The sequence below is a fragment of the Mauremys mutica genome, chromosome 8 (genome assembly GCF_020497125.1).
Source record: "Mauremys mutica isolate MM-2020 ecotype Southern chromosome 8, ASM2049712v1, whole genome shotgun sequence".
Lineage (NCBI taxonomy): Eukaryota > Metazoa > Chordata > Testudines > Geoemydidae > Mauremys > Mauremys mutica.
In genome coordinates this window covers 72,491,111-72,512,547 of record NC_059079.1, presented here as the reverse complement: position 1 = coordinate 72,512,547, position 21,437 = coordinate 72,491,111, and the positions used below count along the sequence as shown (strand labels likewise).

Below are 21,437 nucleotides of genomic sequence, written 5' to 3'. Positions count from 1 at the left end.
TCAGAGAGAGGCTGGTCTTGGGTTAACAGATATAAACCTTTCACAGCAGCTACAAATGAAGAGAGATTTAACCCTAGCCACCGCTATACAGATAGCAAAACAGTCTGAAATGATGAAAAAGCAAAACCTAGAGAAACTTGAAAAACCTGTGTAAAGCTGAGCCAGTGAAGGATTAACAATCAGCAAGCTAGGGGACCTATAAGCAAATCCTTAAGGGCATATCAAAAGGGTCTTGTAATAGTAAACAGGGCATTCCTTGTAGATAGTTAGCAAAGTCACATTTAGTAGACTAGAATCTTTAACGTGTTTGCCTGTATTGTTAGTGAATCAAAGAGTAGATGCTAAGTGTATTTGTCTGTGTTTAGCTGTTTTTGTGGGGGAGGGATAGCTAGGGTGACCAGACAGCAAGTGTGAAAAATTGGGACGGGGGTGGGGGATAATAGGACCCTATACAAGAAAAAGACCCCAAAATCAGGACTGTCCCTATAAAATCGGGACATAGGGCAGGGAGCAGCAACCTTTCAGAAGTGGTGTGCCGAGTCTTCATTTATTCACTCTAATTTAAGGTTTTGCATGCCAGTAATACATTTTAATGTTTTTAGAAAGTCTCTTTAAGTCTATAATATATAACTAAACTATTGTTGTATGTAAAATAAATAAGGTTTTTAAAATGTTTAAGAAGCTTCATTTAAAATTAAATTAAAATGCAGAGGCCCCCGGACCAGTGGCCAGGAGGACCTGGGCATGTGAGTGCCACTGAAAATCAGCTCGTGTGCCGCCTTTGGCACATGTGCCATAGGTTGCCTACCCCTGCCCTAAGGATACCTCAGTGGTTTGTGCATTGGCCTGCTAAACTCAGGATTGTAAACTCAATCCTTAAGGGGGCCATTTACGGATCTGGGGCAAAAAACTGCCTGGGGATTGGTCCTGCTTTAAATTGGGGGTTGGACTAGATGACCTCCTGAGGTCCCTTCCAAGCCTGATATTCAATGATATCTTGTTAGAAGTTTAACCATGTAACCAGATTAGCTTGTAGATGCTAATTCCTTTTCATGTCTTAATTGCCTTCTATTATGCATAAGGCTGGTTCAGTTAATCGTAAAATCAAAGATGTAAGATACTGTAGGAAACTAACATTATTTACATTGTCTTGAACTCACTATGCTGTAATGAAATATTAGCTAATTGCCTGATGTGAATGAATGCAACTAGTTTATCTGTGTCTGCAGAGGAAATAGAAGATTAGCATCAAAGCAATGCTCCACAGACAATCTGCACTGCCTCTTCCTCAGGGGCAGGTCCTGCTGTGACAAGAGGCTTGCTAGAGGGCTTTAAAGGAACACCCCAGGCCTTATCCTGCCAGCTCTAGTCTGCTTAAACTTTGAATAGGAAAATGTAAGTCATAAGATGGAGATCTTCCAAATAATGATTTGGAATAACCTGGAAAATACTTGGAAAGACTGGAACAGACTCTACACCTGGACTTCCTATTGGACTATACCCCTTAAATTGATTCCGGAAAGACTTTTACAAATCAGCAGCCTCACCTCACCATCTCTGCTGTGAAATTGGCCTATGGACTTTAACCATTGTAACTCTCCTCTTTCTTTCCCCTTTCCATTATTAAACCTGTAGTTTTTAGTTATTAAAGGAGTGGTATCAGCAGGATTATTGGGTAAGATCTGAGACTCCAACTGACCTGGAGATAATGTCCGGTCCTTTGGGATTGGTGAACCTCACATATGGTGTACCAGGTTTTCAATAACCCCTCTCTATATTAGACTTTGCTGTCTAGTTGGAAGTCAAGGGCTGGAATGCTTAAAGGGGACTAGTATCAGAGAGGTAGCCGTGTTAGTCTGGTTCTGTAAAAGCAGCAAAGAATCCTGTGGCACCTTATAGACTAACAGACGTTTTGCAGCATGAGCTTTCGTGGGTGAATGCCCACTTCGTCGGATGCAAGAGTGGAAATTTCCAGGGGCAGGTAAATATAAGCAAGCAAGAAGCAAGCTAGAGATAACGAGGTTAGATCAATCAGGGAGGATGAGGCCCTGTTCTAGCAGTTGAGGTGTGAAAACCAAGGGAGGAGAAACTGGTTCTGTAGTTGGCAAGCCATTCACAGTCTTTGTTTAATCCTAAACTGATGGTGTCAAATTTGCAAATGAACTGAAGCTCAGCAGTTTCTCTTAGAAGTCTGGTCCTAAAGTATTTTTGCTGGAGGATGGCTACCTTAAGATCTGCTATTGTGTGGCCAGGGAGGTTGAAGTGTTCTCCTACAGGTTTTTGTATATTGCCATTCCTAATATCTGATTTGTGTCCATTTATCCTTTTCCTTAGAGACTGTCCAGTTTGGCCGATGTACATAGCAGAAGGGCATTGCTGGCATATGATGGCATATATTACATTGGTGGATGTGCAGGTGAATGAACCGGTGATGGTGTGGCTGATCTGGTTAGGTCCTGTGATGGTGTTGCTGGTGTAGATATGTGGGCAGAGTTGGCATCGAGGTTTGTTGCATGGATTGGTTCCTGAGCTAGAGTTACTATGGTGCGGTGTGCAGTTACTGGTGAGAATATGCTTCAGGTTGGCAGGTTGTCTGTGGGCGAGGACTGGCCTGCCACCCAAGGCCTGTGAAAGTGTGGGATCATTGTCCAGGATGGGTTGTAGATCCCTGATGATGTGTTGGAGGGGTTTTAGCTGGGGACTGTACGTGATGGCCAGTGGAGTCCTGTTGGTTTCTTTCTTGGGTTTGTCTTGCAGTAGGAGGCTTCTGGGTACACATCTGGCTCTGTTGATCTGTTTCCTTATTTCCTCGTGCGGGTACTGTAGTTTTGAGAATGCTTGGTGGAGATTTTCTAGGTGTTGGTCTCTGTCTGCGGGGTTAGAGCAGATACGGTTGTATCTCAGTGCTTGGCTGTAGACAATGGATCTTGTGGTGTGTCCGGGATGGAAGCTGGAGGCATGAAGGTAGGCATAGCAGTCGGTACGTTTTCGGTATAGGGTGGTGTTAATGTGACCATCACTTATTAGCACCGTGGAGTCTAGGAAGTGGACCTCCCGTGTAGATTGGTCCAGGCTGAGGTTGATGGAGGGGTGGAAGCTGTTGAAATCAGGGAGACTGTACCTGGCTACTTGTTGATCAATGTGGTGCTATAGAAGCTGTTTTGTTACTGACTTGGTGAATCTAATTATAGAATAAACTCTATTCCTTCCAATCTGCTCTGAGTGTAGCATTCTCAGTGTGGCCCATCCAGGTGCCCAAAGTCACAACCTGAAACTAGCTTAGAAACTGTAGACAGACACTTGGCTGTTAAAAGTAATTCTCCTAAAACCCCTGAGGCAAGGAGAGAGAACTCCAGGGCTAAAAGGGACAAATTCCAGCCTACATGCACAAAGTGTGGAAAAAGTCATCTCCTAAGAGATGATGCATGTCCAGCCAGAGGTGTGCAGTATAATAAATGCATGAAATATGGACATTTTGCAGCTGTTTCCTGCACCAAAACAGTCAGGGCATTGACTGATATTACAGCAAAGAGCCATTGTTTCTGGGATCTATCAGTGTAATTACAAAGAGCCTGCATGGAGAGTGAAATTGAATACTCACAGCAAGACAATTGGACATTAAAATTGACTCGGAGCTGGCGTCAGCATTATCGCAGACGGGACCTATAGTCACCTTCAACCCCTCCCAGATTTAAAGTCACCTGACAACTCTGACTAACCCTGAAGGGATTCTAAACTGCATGGACCAGTTCACCACAGAAACCACTTACAAAGACAAAAGCTTTTCATTCAGAGTACATGATCAAAGACCAACAGCCTTCTCAGCCACAGCACAGCAGCCGTGTTGTGCCTAGTGAGAAAGGAAAAACTCAACAGAGTACTTGATTTTGTACTTTTGAAAGGAGACCCAGTACAAATCAACTTAAGAGACGATTCTGAACCATATAGCATACAAACACCTGTACCAGAGACTTCTTGGAAGAGACTAGCTGCAGATTTAAGCAAATTCAGAGGACATCATTTCCTGGTCATCATGGACTATTTTTCCAGGTTTATAGAAATAATGTACTTGAAAGACATAACATGTTGAAGTGTTATCGAGAAACTGAAGTGCGCTTTTGCTCACTTCCATATTCCACAACAACTACTGATGGACAATGGACCACAATTCACTGCCAAATGAAATACAAGATTGATCATATTATAGGCAGTCCACACTCCCCAAACTGAATGGAGAGGCTGAGATAGCTGTAGAGACAGGCAAAAAAATCCTACAGCAGGAAGAACCATTCCTTGCTCTTCTAAGTAACAGATCAATGCCAATAGCAGCTACTTGTTGTAGGAGCAACAATGATCTGTATGCTATGTATAACCTGTATGCTCAAAAGGTCTGCTACACTTTCCCCCACCCTTTTGTCTCCTCTCCCTCTTTTAATACCTGTGAAGTGGCTTTCCCCCTCCCCCTCCCTCCTGGAATACTTGTGGGATGAATGGGCTGCTTGAACAGCTGGAAGATCAGAAGAGCTTCCAGGTAGACAAGGTGTCTGGAACTCTGATTAGGCAGTGATCACACACCCAATGCATGGACACTGTCCGAGGTGGAGTGTGACCAAACAGACGCAGCCAAGTCATCTCTAGTCGCAGGCCCTTAAAAGGCCCCGAGAAGCAGGTCCTTAAAAGGGGAAGGGGCCATGTGCTCAGCAGTGCACTCACAAGATTGTACCTCCTGCAAAGGACCTTTGCCCAGACCGCCTGGTCAGTGGTTCACCGCTTTGCATTCCATTGTGCCTCAGGAAGGCTTACCTTCATCACACCATCCATCACTGCACTGTGGACACTTACTCTGAAGGATCCTGACATCTCCAATGCCGTGCCTGTCCTGGGAGTGTGAGTATGCGAGTGTGAGTATGCCCCCCCCCCTTCTTTTGAGCTTAGCTATCATTATAATAAATGTGCTGCTTTGTGCCAAACTCTGGTGGGTCATTAGTCCTCCCTAACCTTACTAGCTGGCCCAATTTCGGGTAACATTACTGGATATAGTCTGGCACAACTCCTGATGGGAAGACAACTCAGATTCTTTTCCAAAGTTGGAACAGTAGTTCTATCTCTGAATGGCCAGATATGAAGAGAATAGCCAAATCGGATAAAAAGGCTAAAAGAGCTTAGGAGCACTATTACAACAGATGTTGTTCACTTAGCAAACTGCCAAGTCCAGAACCTGGTGACCATGCTCATGTCAAACTGGATGAAGAAAATGAATGGACAATTCCTGCTGTTGTGAAGGAAAAGAATTCAGCACCAGATCATATGTGACCGAGACCAACAGTGGAGAATTCAGCAGAAACCATTGAAATATACAATTTGTTCTTCAAAAAGAACAATCAACAGAGCAAACTCTACAAATGACAAATGCAGAACAAGAAGGTGTCTCAAGGATTCCATACTGAGCATAGCTAGCCATTGCAACTAATGGACAGCTAGCTGACCAAGTTGTTACATGTTCGGGTACTGTAATTAGAAAACCAGCACAATTCAGAGACACTTAACAGACAAATCCTTACTGAACTTCAAAGACAGCATAAATATTGTAAATGGTGCAATATAGAATTTAAAGGGGGTGATGTGATGGAACGCTAAACTGTATTATACTGTTCAGCCTGTAGGTGACAGTGTGTAAAATACCATATTTAAACTAACCGTCAGATCTGGGAAAGCATTACAGTATCTTATGATGAACACAGCTGGTGTCAGATATTAGAAATGGCAATATACAAAAACCTGTAGGAGAACACTTCAACCTCCCTGGCCACACAATAGCAGATCTTAAGGTGGCCATCCTGCAGCAAAAAAACTTCAGGACCAGACTTCAAAGAGAAACTGCTGAGCTTCAGTTCATCTGCAAATTTGACACCATCAGCTCAGGATTAAACAAAGACTGTGAATGGCTTGCCAACTACAGAACCAGTTTCTCCTCCCTTGTGTTTTCACACCTCAACTGCTAGAACAGGGCCTCATCCTCCCTGATTGAACTAACCTCGTTATCTCTAGCTTGCTTCTTGCTTGCATATATATATACCTGCCCCTGGAAATTTCCACTACTTGCATCCGACGAAGTGGGTATTCACCCACGAAAGCTCATGCTGCAAAACGTCTGTTGGTCTATAAGGTGCCACAGGATTCTTAGCTGCTTTTACAGCTGGTGTGCACAAGTAAGCTCTGTAGCCACTCCAGCTTTGGTAGAGAAGAACACGACACCCTCCATCAACCTCAAGTGAAGTGTGTGTGTGGGGTTCAGGGGGGGAAGGGAGATCATCTGCTAAATCTGACCATTCTATCACCCAGCTTCATGTGACATCCTGTCCCACAGCTCTCTGGAGTGTTATCAGTTAGACTGTAAGCTCTCCTGATGCCTTATTTGTCTTTAAAGCGCCTCATGCACAGTTGGTACTGCACAACTGTGGTAATCAGTTAATATACAGCACAGGAACACTGGACTAAGCGGCGGTTGTCTGGATGTAGTTGAGTCGGGCTGATTTGCTCGAGAAGTGTTGTAAATGTCTGTGGGTGCATTTGTGTGAGAAGGCAGGGCGTTTGCGTATGTGTGTCTGTGGGTCCATATGCATGCCTTTACGTTGCATTTCTTTGGGGTTGTGAGAAAGTTTGAATTTTGCATTACTGTTCCTTAGCAGCACTAACTTGTTTCAATGAGTTTTTGTGTCTAAATAATAAATTAATGGAAAACCTAGGCTGAATGTCAAGAAGCTTTTTCCCAGACACACAAGCTACATGAGGACATGGGACTTTTATTACAAAGCACAGACGATGCCACACTAGGCAACCACAAAATGTCGAGCACTGCCCTGGTGACATAAAGCAGCCCAGGAGCTGGCAGCTCTGCTCCTAAAAGTTACCCCAGTTCAGAGGAATCACTGGGGCTGCAGACTTTCACTAGTGGCTCCTGGGTCACCCCCACCCCTGAATCCTCAGGCAGGAGGAATGTCTTGGAGAGTCCCAACGCCCCTGCGATTCTGAGTGCCTGAGTGGCCCGCAGGGGTCATAGGCAACTGGACTTGAGTTACATCAGTCTGGAAGTGCTAACCTCATTCTGACCAAAGCCAGGTACAGGCTGGGTAGAGTACAATGTACAGTCAACCTGTGGAACTCATTGCCGGGGATGTTGTGAAAGCCAAAACTATAACAGGGTTCAAAAATAATTAGATAGGTTCATGGAGGACAGGGTCCATCAATGGCTATTAGCTAAGATGGTCAGGGACCAATCCCATGCTCTGGGTGTCCCTAAGCCTCTGATTGCCAGAAGCTGGGAGTGAGTGGCAGGGGATGGATCACTAGCTGATTGCCTGTTCTGTTCATTCCCTCTGGGGTACCTGGCATTGGCCACTGTCAAAAGACAGGACACTGGGCTAGATGGACAATTGGTTTGACTCTCCATGGCCATTCTTATGTTCTTAGATGTGGTCCAGAGTCTCCTGGATAGCTGTGCATTGACTCTCTCAAAGGAAACTTCAGCCATCTGACAGAGCCCAGCTCCCTCATCCACGGCTCTTGGGAACCATCCTACAATCTCACTTCCAAAGGAGTGAGTCTTCCTAGTCTTTTCTGAAGCATTTAAAGCATTTCTTAACTGCAAAAATTCTATTCCAGCAAGCACATGAGCAAGGCACCTCCAGGGGAAATGAAAATGCTAATCTGCTAGTGAGACCCTGGTGCCCACTGATCAGCTAAACCATGCTCATGCAGAAGTAACTCCCTAGGACTCAGGGATTCTCACTGTTACACACTGTGTGCACCTCGCACTAAATGAGGGCAGCAGATCTTCAACTTAGATCCTTCCATTCCAAAGGCACAGGCCCCTAATTCTTGAGCTGTAGGAGAGCCTTCATTAGTTAATGGCTGGCTACAGGGAGCTGATGACATGCAGCCTTTGATGCTATCCAGTACTAGCTGGTCCATTACCACACACATACACCTCGACCTCGATATAACGCTGTCCTTGGGAGCCAAAAAATCTTATCGCGTTATAGGTGAAACCGTGTTATATTGAACTTGCTTTGATCCACTGGAGTGAGCAGCCCTGCCCCGCCCCAAGCACTGCTTTACCGCCTTATATCCAAATTCGTATTATATCGGGTGGTGTTATATCGAGGTAGCGGTGTATTTGTGGCTGTGTATGTAGTCATCTCCTCCATGTAAAGAACATAAGACAAGATGACTCTGATGACTGGAGGCCATGACAAATCATCTCAGCTTTGCTCTTCTTATTGTTTATGTCACCAAGGCTCTTTGATACCACATGTACCAAGCACATTCCTCTCTCTTTCTGTTTTAAAGTATAATCACTCAGCTTCAAGGACACGGACAGAGTCAATACTAGGCACTGAGTCTCCCCATGCCATTCAGCATCAAGGAGTATCGAAATAACTCTGCTCCAAATACTGAGCCTATTCATGGTGGCTTCCCTCACAGCACTAGCACAGGGAGGGAGAAATTCACCTCTGTGCAGAGACTAGCACAAAGAGGATGTAAATGAAACCAAAATGGGGCACAGATCTTGGGCTGGCCTGGGCCACAAACTGTGAAGCTGGAAATGGACATTCACCAAGTTCTAGGTGTCTGGGTCTTGGGTCTCTCGCTGCAGAGATTTAGGCTAGGTCTACACTGGTGGGGGGGGGGTCAACCTAAGATACACAATTTCAGCTACGCGAACAGCATAGCTGAAATCGGCATATCTCAGGTCAATTTACCTGGCCATGCGGACGGCGGCGAGTTGACCGCTGCCACTCCCCCATTGACTCCGCTTTTGCCTCTCGCCACGGTGGAGTTCCGGAGTCGACGGCAGAGCGATCGGGGATCGATTTTATCGTGTCTACACTAGACACGATAAATCGATCCCCGATAGATTGATCACTACCCGCAATGACTTGGCTTCAGCTCTGTTAGCAAGGCAGGACAACGAACTGGTGTTTGCTAGACAAATCAATGGGAAAAGCCATTTTCTTTTGCCATATTAAGGGGATACCAGAAGTAATGGAATGTCAATTTAAAAATAAGTATTGGATATCAATTTAAAAATAAGTATTGGATAGTGTCCCTTTAAATTCTGCTGGGATTTACCTGGTGGGGGAGAGGACTAATTTAAACTCCTGAGACTTTCTGATGGGCCGAGGGAGAGAGGTGGGTTTCTGAATGGGAAGATGCAGTTGGCTAAGTAAATTCTACAGAAAGCAGCATTGCCTTGATCTCGTTAACAAACAATGGTGTGATCCTCCAACAGAAGAGCTGAGGGGAAATAAGAGCTGGTAGCAAGCAACCGTGATACCCATGAGGGGGAAAAATGAAAAAAATCTAATGTCCATAAGAATCATTTTAATCTAATCTGGGTCCCAAAGACTGAAATGTTTTAATCATAATGGTATGGATTTTGCATGGTGTTACAGGGCAGTTACAGTTTCTGCTGAAGGAGAAACTTTCTGTTCTGAAGAACAATGAGGGAAAATAAGCATTAAACTTACCAAAAAAATAAAAATAAATAAAAAGCATTCCAGCGTAGCTGATGCCCAAGGTTGCAGTGAGTATTAACTACATGGTCGTTTGCAGAGTTAGTGTTATTCCTAAACTAATTAACAGATTTATGTGCTGTGACCAAGTGAGGATATTTTTGTGAGCCCTGTTTGTGCCTCAGTTTTCCCCTGTGTGCTGCACTGTTACCAAACGAGTGGAAGGGGACTGTTTGCTCTCAGGGCAGGCTGGCACATACATGTGTGGGTGTCACCTACTGTCTGGGCTTTAGTCTCCATATGAAGGGAGCAGCTGAGAAGGCAGTGGCAAATCCAATCATGAGGACATTGGCACCTAACAACCCGATGGGAGATGGATTTCCACGCCTCTCCTTAGGGAATATGCACAAGAATCCTCCAAGTCGGGATCACAAGACTGGAGAGATAGGGAATAAGAGCAGGCTGCTGGAAGGAGTCAGGGCTCTCAACTGGCATCTGAGGAAGGAGATCAGACAAAGGGACAGACCAAGCTTTAACTAAGGGGTTCCCTACAGCTTGGCTGGGCTCTGGGCAGACCAGAATGGACTCTGCTTTAACCTTCAGTTCTCTGTGCTACCCTAAGGCCTTTCTGTGCTGTGTGCCAGTTAATGAAAAAACCCGACTGTCTCCACAGCGCTGGGTGAGTGTCACTGCCAATGCTGGGCGAGGTGCATTGATCTCTGCAGAGAGGACTGGTCTCCATAGGGGTCATCTCAGTTGGACTCTGAGCAGAGCTCACAGGGTGCAGCAGGGGGGCTGGAGCCCCAGAGGTCCAGTCTGAGGAGGCGGTGAAGCCACGTGGCTGACCCTGGAGGAAGAGTGAGACCCCCTGGGGGTCTGGCACACAGAGAGGTTCCTCCTAGACACTGTTGCACAGCTGGGGGTGTAGCCCCGACCCTGTGGATCTGTGACATGCCCATGCTGTGCTCAGAGAGAGAGTGATGTCATTTTGAGAAGATTAAATCCTCTGCATTTTATACATAAGAGCCTGAATCAGGACTTCAAGTGCAAATTTCAGCCCTACTCTGGGGTTGCGATTGATGCCTCTGCCTCTACATTCGGCCCCAGCCCCTTGCAGCTAGCGTCACCCTGGAACAGGCCATCTGCAAGCCAGCATGAAGCTGGGGAGGAGTGCGCTGAAGACAGCAATCCCTGGAGCATTTGGCCAGTCAGGGAACAGCTTCCCTGCAGAACCCTCTGTGAGCATGTGATGCCGCTAACCTCTGTGCCATGCCTCGCCAGGAGTGCTGGTCTGCCCCCTACATGCCAGGGGCTGCTGGTCCCTGGAATGGCATGACTGTCTCATCCCAGCTAAAGGCGAGAGAAGGCACGCATCCAGCTGCAAGGGACATACAACAAGCACCAAGATGCCAGCCTCGCCCATCCTGGCATCCCCATCTGCTCCTCCATGGGCTTGCAGCCAGGTTCTCACCACACATGGAAGGAGCAGCTCCCTCAGTCAAACCAGACTGACCCTGGCTTTCCTTGCCCTCTATTGCCCCAGCAGCAGACACCTCTCCCCAAAGCCTGGAAACTACCATCCAACCTGCTTTTCCTACTCCCTGAGAGCGGAGAGGCTCCCTGGAGCAGGTTTGGGGCCAGGGGCTATGGACAGAGATGCTTACCTGGGCCTTTCTCTCTCCAGCTCTGGGAACTGCTCTGGCACTGCTTCACAGCCTGGCACAGCGGGGGTCCCAGTGCTCTGAAAGGAGACCCTGGTGAGAGCTCTGCTCCATGGCTCTGTCTGCCCAGGCCACTCACTCCTCAACCTCAGGCCTCCTTGGACTGCCTTCCCCTGCACCAACCAGTGCCCAGGAGCCAGGGCCTACCACCACCCCCTCACCTGGCTCTGCCAGGGCCTGCACTCCACCGAGCAGCCAAGGCCCGTGGTCCAGCACACACTGTTGCAAGGTGTGGCCAGAGGGAGCGGAAGCCAGGGCATGGCCTCGCTCCTATTTCATTAAGACTCAAGGCAGGAGCAGGGCCCAAACATCCCCGCCCTCCAGCCTGCACACCGGGCTCTCACCTTCTGCTCCCAGGCAGGGAGCCCACGTCCAAACACGGCCTCACAGTAGGGACTGATGGGCTCCTCGGCAGGCTCTGTGGGCACAGACACAGCAGGAAAGGCAGTGAGCTGCCAGCCAGCACTCTGCTGGAGCTGGGGGGTTGCGGGCCTAAAGGGGATGTGGTGGGTAACTCTATCCCTTAGCACAAGGGCACTGCTGTGGGAGGCAGGAGGGCCTGGTGTGGGACGCAGGGCGCGCCGTTCACCCCCAGGGACATCCCTGACGCCAGTAGTTCTCACTGGAACAGGTGCCCCCACCCTAGCCAGGAGCACGGCCCAGCACTGAGGGGCAGTCCAAGCATGTGTCTGAGGACAAGCTCCTTGCTAGGCAGAGAACCCAGGAGTCACCCTCCAGAGGGGACAGCGGCCGCCATGGGAGCAGACACCACTGGGTGGGTTCTGGGGGCCTGGCAGCTTCCAAAGCCATAGAAAGACATAGATGCCCCAACCTCCCCTTGCTCTAGCAGTGCCCTCACCCCCATCCCTGTATGGGCACCAAACCCCAACTCTAGCAATGCCCCATCCCCAACCTCATATGGGCCTCAACTCCTCCCATTCTAGCCATGCCCTCCCATGGGCCCCAACGCCCACTCGCCCTTAGCAGTGCTCCAGCCCCCATATGAGTTCCAAACCTCTGCTCTAGCAATGCAGTCCCATTCCTGTATGGGCCCAGCCCCTCCCTACCCCATTCCTCTATTGCCCACCCCCACTCCAGCAATGCCCCACCCGCCATCCCTGTATAGGCCTCAATCCCCTCCTACTCCAATAATGCTCCCCGCAAGGGCCCACCCCCCCGCTCTATTCACGCCCTTGCACCACCCACATCCCTGGAAAGAAGCGACACAGGGACCTTCATGCAGACAGGCTGTGCACGTAGAGCGCTGCAGCCCCCAGCTCTCACCTAGACAGCTGGCAGGTCTCTGTGGGATGGGGGGCAAGTCCAGGCTGGGCCATCTGGGAGAGCTAGGAGAGCAGAGGAAACATGTCAGAGCCTCAGGCAGCAGGGTCACCACCTGGCACCCCCTTAGGTGGGGCCTGCGCTCAGGGCAACCCTGCCCGGGGTGCACTGCCCATACAGTGGGCAGCAAGCAGCATGGGGCAGAGGAAGGCCCAGTACTAGGCTGGGGGGAGGGAGCTGCTGAGCCTGGTACAGAGTCGCAGTCAATGTCTACAGGGAAATCTCCCAGGGTGTGGGGAGGGCTCCGACCTCACAGCCGGGCAAGGCCCTTGGAAGAAGGGCTGGCACTTGCACCCACTGTCTTCCCCCAGCCTCTGATTGCACAGGCCAGGCCGGTGGTGGAGGGGCTACCTACCATGGGAGCAGGGCTGCTCCCCTCCCCAGTGCCGCCACTGGGGAGCCTGTGACTGGAGGGGGTGCTCCCCTCCCCCGTACCGCCATGGGGGAAACTGTGACTGGAGGGGCTGCTCCCCTCCCCAGTGCCACCATAGGGGAGCCTGTGACTGGAGGGGGTGCTCCCCTCCCCCGTACCGCCATGGGGGAGCCTGTGACTGGAGGGGGTGCTCCCCTCCCCCGTACCGCCATGGGGGAGCCTGTGACTGGAGGGGGTGCTCCCCTCCCCCGTGCCGCCATGGGGGAACCTGTGACTGGAGGAGGTGCTCCCCTCCCTAGTGCTGCCATGGGGGAACCTGTGACCGGGGTGGGGGGAGCTGCTCCCCTCCCCAGTGCCACTACTGGGGAGCCTGTGACAGGGGCGAGGGTTTGAAGGCTTCTTTCTCCCAGATTTCCCATCAATCCTGGAGTGCAACGAGGGGTGTCTGGAGAGCAGGGCCTCGGCCTGTCCAGACAGCCCCCCTCCCGCCCCCAGCTTTACTTTCCTAGGTCTCCAATGGGTTCAGGCCATTACTGCTGTCCACACCCCAGGCCTGGCACTGACACTTCAGATTTCCTCCCCAGCCGGGTCTGCCCTGGCCACCTGGCTATTGGCTACCAGCTCTAAATCATCAGCCAGGCCTTCTGATGCAGCAGCCTGGTGCTGCCTGCCCCACCCTACCCAGCCCAGCACTGCCCACTCTCCATGGCACAGTGAAGCATGGGCAGGCTCCCTGTAGATGAGCCCTGGGCTCCCCCTCAACCCCAGGCAGTGTGCCTGCTGCCAGGGGTACTGCTGGCTCCCCCACCTGTCACCACTCAGCTCTCTGGGACCCGCTTCTGCCAGGTCAATGCCAGAGCCTAGGGCAGGAACCAGCAAGCAGAATAAACCAGGGAGCGGCCCACCCCTGGCCGGATGGCGTGTGCATACTGCGTCAGGACAGTAGGTGAAGGCATCCCCCAACTAGCTGCGATCTAGCTAGACAATAGCCATGTGGCCATGGCAGCACGGGCAGCAGCATGGGCGAGCCACCAGAGTATGCACCCAGGGTCCTGGGCGGGACTGGACCCAGGCAGCTGGCCCACTATTCCACTGCAGCTACACTGCTATTCCCAGGGAGCAAGCACCATCTCAGTTATGGCAGGAAGCAGAGCCTGCGTCCCCAAGTGAGCGAGGAGGAGACCGGGCAGGGAGCAAGGAACGAGGGAGATGACTAGAGCCTTACCAAATTCATGGTCCATTTTGGTAAAATTCATGATCACCTTTACTTCTGTGCTGCTGCCTGCAGCGGTGAGCCCTCAGTCAGCAGCCGCCACTCTCCAGCCAACCAGCTCTGAAGGCAGCAGTGCAGAAGTAAGGGTGGCAATACCACAACCCCCATAAAATAACCTTGTGACCCCCCTGCAACTCCCTTTTGGGTCAGGACCCCCAGTTTGAGAAACGCTGGTCTCCCCCGTGAAAACTGTATAGTATAGGGTAAAAGCACACACAAGACCAAATTTCATGGGCTGTGATGCGTTTTTCATGGCCGCAAATTTGGTAGGGCCCTAGAGATGACCCATCCCGCCACAGCCCCTGCACTGTGACCTGGTCCCATGCCCTGAGCCCTCCCCAGCCTCCTGCACTGTGACCTGGCCACGGGGCCCTGAGCCCTCCCCAGCCCCCTGCACTGTGACCTGACCATGGGACCCTGAGCCCACCCCAGCCCGGCCTGGCCCCCTGCGCTGTGACCCAGCCACTGGGCCCTGAGCCCTCCCCAGCCAGGCCCCCTGCACTGTGACCTGACCATGGGTCCCTGAGCCCTCCCCAGCCCGGCCCGGCCCCCTGCGCTGTCACCCAGCCAATGGGCCCTGAGCCCTCTCCAGCCAGGCCCCCTGCACTGTGACCTGACCATGGGACCCTGAGCCCTCCCCAGCCCGGCCCGGCCCCCTGCGCTGTCACCCAGCCACTGGGCCTTGAGCCCTCCCCAGCCCGGCCCCTGAACTGTGACAAGGCCATGGGCCCCTGAGCCCTCCCTAGCCTGGCCTGACCCGGCCCCCTGCACTGTGTCCTGGCCATGGGCCCTGAGCCCTCCCCAGCTTGGCCCCCTGCACTGTGATCTGGCCACAGGTCCCTGAGCTCTCCCCAGATTGGCCCAGCCCCCTGCGCTTTGACCCGGCCATAGGTCCTGAGCCCTCCCCAGCCCCCTGCCCTGTGACCCGGCCATAGGCCCTGAGCCCTCCCCAGCCTGGCTCAGCCCCCTGCACTGTGACCCAGCCACAGGGCCCTGAGCCCTCCCCAGCCTGGTTCAGCCCCCTGTGCTGTGACCCAGCCAGGGCCCTGAGCCCACCCCAGGAGGGGCCCTGCGCTGTGACCTGCAGGCACAGTTCCTTCCTCTTTTAAACTCTAGTAACTGGATCCTGGAACAACAGCAATGCTGCACACTAGCCACAGGCACCTCCACTGCTCCTGAGCCAGCCCCAAAGTGACCTCAGCAAGTCCCCTTCTACCTAGAGGACCACAAGGCCCAGCAAATCCGTCCTCAGGGCGTAACCCACGCTCAGGACCCAGCACTGGCCTGTGCCCCAGCCCTGAGAGATCCTGGCCTGGCCCATCCGTGCTGTGCGCCTTGCTGCAGGGCTCTCCTCATTTCTGACTTCAGCACAGAGGAGTGCTGTGAAAGGGGCTTTGTTAGGGTCCACGTATGCCCTCCCCCCACCCCCCTCCAGAGGCCTGAAATGGGGCCTGGGGTTGTCATTTAGGCCAGATGGCTGCACTGCTGGACCTAAGAGGAGACCTAAGCAATGTCTCCAGGAGACATGAGGGGCACAGCAGGGGTTCGGCCTGCTCTGCCCTGCCTGAGCTTTGCCCCTCCTCCTGCTCCCAGGCAGGAGGCAGACTGTGGTGCTAGGAGCAGGCTCACACTTACTCAGGCTTCTCTGCTGGTGTGGTCCCTTGCTGTGTGGCTGAGTCCAGTGACCGTGGGGTAGATCGGTTCCTTGCAGGCTCCTTATCCCCTGAACATCCAGCTGGTTGTGAAGGGGGCTCAAGTCCCTCATAAATGATATTGGAAACCATCTCCATCCTGCCCCATGCAGAGGCTGGCTGGGAGGGGGCGCTCGGGGCTGGTGAGGGCTCTCTCTGTGCACTGGCAGCAGTGCTGGTTGGAGCAGACAGTGGGAAGCTGCACAGCGAGTAGCTCACCCCTGGGCTCGCAGGGCTGCAATCAGCTGGCTGGATCCCATGGCTGAGGCGTGGAGAGACGCCGGGGATGGAAGGAGAGGATTTTCCACACCCAGACTGGATCTCCACATCATCCAAACCCACTTCAGCCAACCCAGCCCGGGGCGCTGGCGTAGGCTCCAGAGCACTCTCCTTCCCCGCAGGCTGGAGTGCCTGGGGGCCCGCTGAGCCTCTCTCTCCTGAGCCGGCCTGCTGCTCCAGGGTGAACTCCGAGCGCCCAAGATCCATGGAGCTTTCCCCTGGCACAAACCCCTCGTGTACAATGAAAGCAGCAGAAGGCCCCTCACAGCCAGGTTTGCGTGTTGGCACTGATGTCCGTGCCAGCGGCGTGGGCACCGGGCCCTGCTCTGGCCTTGCTGCTGGGCTAGGGCGTTGGAAGAACGTCCTGGGCTTGGGTACCGGCTTGGCAACGGGTGGAGCAGGCTCCATCTCCAGAGGTGGGTTTTGGCTGGGGCTAGCCGAGCACTGGTGGTTCCCAAGCCCATCAATGGCTGCTACTGGGGCTCCATTAGCAGTACTTGTCCCATTGTTCTCCTTGCCTGCTTGGCACACTTTGGGCACATCCAGAGGCTCTGTACATGTGCCAGGCTTGGCACAGGCATCTCCTGCCATGGGCCTGCCTTTGTCTTGCACCAACAGCTGCGTCTGCTGCACCAGACTCAGGATCCTTTTGCGGTGCCCTGTGGCAGTGATGCCAATCCGCTGCAGGTCCTCGTTGCCTAGGGAGACAGCATCTCTGGCCACTTGGTACCCATGCTGCTTAAAGGTTTCCTGGTATCTCTCCAGATGGATGGTGGCCAGCCAATCAGCGATGTCAGAGTCGGCGTCGCACAGGGAGAACATAGCCTGTGGACTCCCACCAGGGGACTGTCAGGCCATCATCTGAGGAAAGAGAAGAGAGGTTGCAGTATCATTGAGGAGACAGGAAGAGATGGCAGTGCCACAGAATAGCCAGCAGGCCCAGTGCTTGGGAGAGCCTGTAGGATCCATGCCCACTCCAGCGCTTTGCTAGGGCTCCCCTCTGAGCTCTAACTGCTCTGCTCCCAGCTCTGTTAGATCCTGCCACGGGCAGTCAGTGGGTTCATGCACTGCCAGAGGGTGTGAGCGCTCTGAGCAAGGAACAGAGCATCAATTGCCCAAACCCTGCCCCAAGCCTTCAAACCCTGACCCCCCTTTCATCTGAGAGGTCACGACCCCAGCCTGTGAGGGTCTCACACACACACAGGCCTCTGGCTCCCGAGACAGAGCTGACTCAATCAGACACGGGTTGTCCCTGGCCAGACAAAAGCAAGCCCTGTCCATGGGCATCACTGACTCCATGCCTGCCAGCCCCTCCTGAGGCAAGTTGGGCAGAGGAGCCAGCACATAGCTCTGTCTGGGATTTGTGCTTTGCTGGTAGGGAGGATATTGGGCCATTTGTTGTGTCCAGAATCTCAGCCCATCCCTGGTGGAGAGGTGCTGGGGAACACAGATACCCATAGTGCAGCTGGCCCTCTCCCTAGAGAGGGTTCTCTGATGCTGGCCGGCTCGGGGAGGGCTCTGCTCTGCTACTGGAAGAACAGCATCAGAATCTCCAGGACAGTAGGAAGGGCATGGGAGAGGTCAGCATGACTCACAGACAAGTCCAGAGAGACAGCATCTGGGACACAGCCCCCAGCCACATGCATTCCAGGCCAGACAGGCTTCCAGCTGTGCTCCCCACACTGCCTGGGGAGATTGCCCACGCAGCTTGGAGGTGCAGCCCCTCTCCCTTCGGATAAGGCCTCTCTCAGATACCTTGGGACTCTGCAAGGCAGGGGTTGTCTCTCCCTGTGTGTCTGTGCAGCACTCAGCATGACAGGGCCTTGATCCTGCTTGGGGCTTCCGTAACACAAACCATAATAACACCAGCTCTCCTCTGCTCCCAGCTCAGGGCTGCCAGCAGAGCTGCCTCTATCCCAGGTCCCAGGACAGAACTCAGGAGCTCTGTCTGCAGCACGATGTGGCTGCTGTGAGGTCATTTCCCCATGAATCACACTGCTCTGCACCAAGCCAGCTGCGCTGACTCCATGGTCACCAGCAGGGTTTCCAGTTCCTCCATTTCCCCCTATTGTTCAGGGCAGACTTCCTTCCTTCCTGCCACTCACATTCTCCCACGCAGCCCCCTCCCGCCTCCCTGCAGGAGCCCTGTCAGCCCTGCACAGGGAATGTGCAGCACTGGGAACGAGTAGGTGCGCATCTGTGCACAAGTGTGTGCTGGTGTGTCTGCAAGCGTGTGATGTGTGAGGCTGAGAGAGTCTGTTGGTGTCCGAAGCAACGTGTAGCCATGCACGCGCGCCTGTGTGGCACTGTTTCAGTGTGGGTGCTGTTGTGCAGATGTGTTTGTGCATGTGCAGATATGGTGAGAACAGAGGATACATTAATTTGTCCAGAACCAATTAGCTAAAAAGCCTGGTATGCCAATTAACCTGGAGCGCTCTCCCCCTCACAGCAGGAAGGACAGTTGTTTACATGTAGGACCTACACTAAATGCCATGAATGTTTTTAATGCCATTCAGTTTTGGAAAGGTGCCCAGGCTAGAGCAGGCTTCTACATCAGTGGGAACATTTGCCAGGACCCAGGTTGTGCTGGCATTCAACCATCCGGACCTTCTCTGGCAGGCCCATTTCTACAGTATGGAAAGGGAAACCTAGTCCGCTGAGATAGGGCAATAGCAAAGCAGGGTCTCAAGCCTGCCTGTGGCTGTGGCTTTATAATCGCACCTTCCTACCAAAACAATCCCTCTCTCCTCTGTCAGCACAGGAGGGCCCCAAACAACTAGGCAGAGACTGTGCAGGGCAACGGTGATCCAGCCAAGCAGCCATGGAGGCTAGGAAAGAAACATTTACCTGTAGGAAGCCCCCTCCCCGCCATACCAGGTGCCAGGGAGTATTGGCTGGCAGGTCGGGGGCTTTCTCAGCCCCCCAGTACCAGGGGGCATTGGCTGGTGGGGGGGATTCTCAGCCCCCAGGTACGAGGTGCTGGGGACATTGGCTAGCGAGGGGGGGATTATCAGCCCCCCGGTACGAAATGCCAGGGGGCATTGGCTGGTGGGGGGGATTCTCAGGCACCAGGGGTCATTGGCTGGTGGTGGTGGAGATTCTCAGCCCACCGGTATGAGGTGCCAGGGGGCACTGGCTGGTGGGGGAGATTCTCAGGCACCAGGGGGCTTTGACTAGTTGGAGGGGATTCTCAGGCCCCCTGGTACCAGGCGCCAGGGGGCAGTGATTGGCAGGAGGATTCTCAGGCCCCGCCAGTACCAGGCAACAGAGGGCATTGGCTGGCGAGGGAGTGGGGGTTTCTCAGCTCCCCAGAACCAGGGGGCATTGGCTGGTGTGGGGATTTCTCAGCTCCCTGGTATGAGACGCCAGGAGGCATTGACTGTTGAGGAAGGGGGGGGGTGGTTCGCAACTCCCCAGTACCAGGCCCAGGATGCATAGACTGGGGGGGGGATTTCTCACCCCCCCCCGGTACCAGGGGGCATTGCCTGGCAGGTTCTCAGATCCCTGGTACCAGGCGGCACTGGCTGGGAGGGGCGGGGGGTGGAGGGACGGGACTGGAAGCTGACTGCCCCTGCGGCTGCCAACTGTCCAACAGAAAGAGAATGTTTCCTGCAGTCCGGGAGAACAGAACCCCCCGCCCCTGGCCCGGCTGCCCGAGCCCACAGAAGCCCAGACGGGGAGCGAACCGCGCCAGTCACCGCTCCCGGCCGTTAACTCTGGAGCCGAGCGATGTCGAGTCCGAGGATGGCCTCCCCCTTCGCGCTGTCACAGCCGAGCCCCAAGGGGGAGCCGGCCCGGCCCGGCCCAACCCCGCCGGCCCCTCCGCGCGGCCAGTCCTGCCTGGCAGAGCCGCTGCCGCGGGCGGTGCCCTGCGCCCTGTCCCGTCCCCGGAGCCCCTCACCTCTCGCCCTGCAGCGCCGTCCGCTGAACCCAGCGCGGCCGCCAGCCCGGGCCGCTCCTCGGGCACAGGGCTCTGCGCCGCTCGCCGGGCTCAGAGGAACTGCGGCTGGGGCTCGACAGCAGGACGGGACCCAGCGCCCTCCCCCGGCCGTCCGGCCCCTCCCTTCGCAGGCACTTCCTCGCCATCCACCGGCCGCTGTACCCTTGTCCCCGCCCCGCACTGCCCCCGCCCCATCCCACGGCACTGCCCCCTGCCCCTCCTCACATTGCCCCTGCCCCCCCCCGCCTGGACACTACCCCTGCCCTCCCCTGCATTGTCCCTCCCCCTCCCTCCCTGGGCACTGCCCCCCCCCGCATTGCCCCTGACCTTCCCTCCCTGCAGCATTCCTCCTCCCTCCCTGGTACTGCCCCCTGCCTCTGTCCTTCCTCTCCCATTCACCAGCCCCTGCCCTTGCCCCTGCCCCTACCCTTCCCACATTGTCCCTGCCCTTCCACTCCCCTCCCCTCCTGAGCACTGCTCCTTTCCTTCCTTCCTCTGGAACTGCGCCTGCCCCCTCCCTCCCTGTCCCTGCGCTTCCATTCCATTCTCTTTGCTGCCCCATCCCCTGCCCTTCCTCGCCCATCCACCAGCCCATCTCCACCTCTGCCCTCCTCACATTGCCCCTGTCCCCTCCTTCCCTGGGCACTGCCCCCTGCCACTGCACTTTGACACCCCCCCCCCGGCACTGCCCCTACTCTTCCCCTCCCATCCATCATCCCCTGCCATTGTTCCAGCACCTCTCTTCCACCCCCCTGCCCAGGCACTGCCCCTGCCCCTGCTTTTCCTCTCATGTCCACCAGCCTCTGCCCCTCCATCTGTCACTGCCCTGTCCCTGACATTGGATCTGCCGATCTGCCCCTGCCTCCCACTCTGTCCATGGCCTGCCCCTTTGCCCTGGCCCTTCCCTCTCCTTCTCAGCCTGTTTCTTGCCCTGTGTCTGGCAGTTGATCTCTGAAGCCTTCAGTATAAGCTGCTGTGGGATGAGGATACCGGACTCAGCAGGACCGTGGTCTGGTGCGTGAGGGGAGAGTTACTGGGCTAGAAGCGCCGTCGATCTGAGCTGGTGGGGCAGGGGAGTCTGAGGGCTGCTGGAGGGGATCCCGGGAACCCCAGGCAGCAGGAGGGAGCCAGAGCAGACGCAGTGCTGGGAGGGCCAGTTACAGGTGGAAGTGGAACCATTGTTTACGCTGAAGCCCTAGACTCACCAGTGGGTCCCTCCCAGGCTGTAGCTTGGGAAGGCCTGGCTTTGAGTCTTGCTCTCCTGACAGGTGTGACTCAGCCGCCCATCTGGCCAGCCCAGGGAG

The 21,437-nt window shown here is 54.0% G+C and overlaps 1 protein-coding gene across 5 annotated transcripts in view; it reads right to left on the bottom strand.

Annotated features, from left to right (window-relative positions):
- Positions 1-20,207, bottom strand: part of ARAP3 (ArfGAP with RhoGAP domain, ankyrin repeat and PH domain 3) — a 59,322-nt gene extending 39,115 nt beyond the window's left edge. For 2 of the 5 annotated variants that reach the window (XM_045027017.1, XM_045027018.1), the window contains exons 1-4: positions 15,859-17,054; positions 12,521-12,582; positions 11,581-11,654; positions 11,180-11,256 (exon numbers count right to left, since the gene is read on the bottom strand). In XM_045027017.1, the coding sequence (XP_044882952.1) occupies positions 11,180-11,256; positions 11,581-11,654; positions 12,521-12,582; positions 15,859-17,015 (1,370 nt within the window). In that variant the 5' untranslated portion in view covers positions 17,016-17,054. Of the gene's footprint in view, positions 1-11,179; positions 11,257-11,580; positions 11,655-12,520; positions 12,583-15,858; positions 17,055-20,094 lie in introns of those variants that run through there. The other 3 variants (XM_045027015.1, XM_045027016.1, XM_045027019.1) reach the window with 3 other exon arrangements.
- Positions 20,208-21,437: the final 1,230 nt, after the last annotated feature.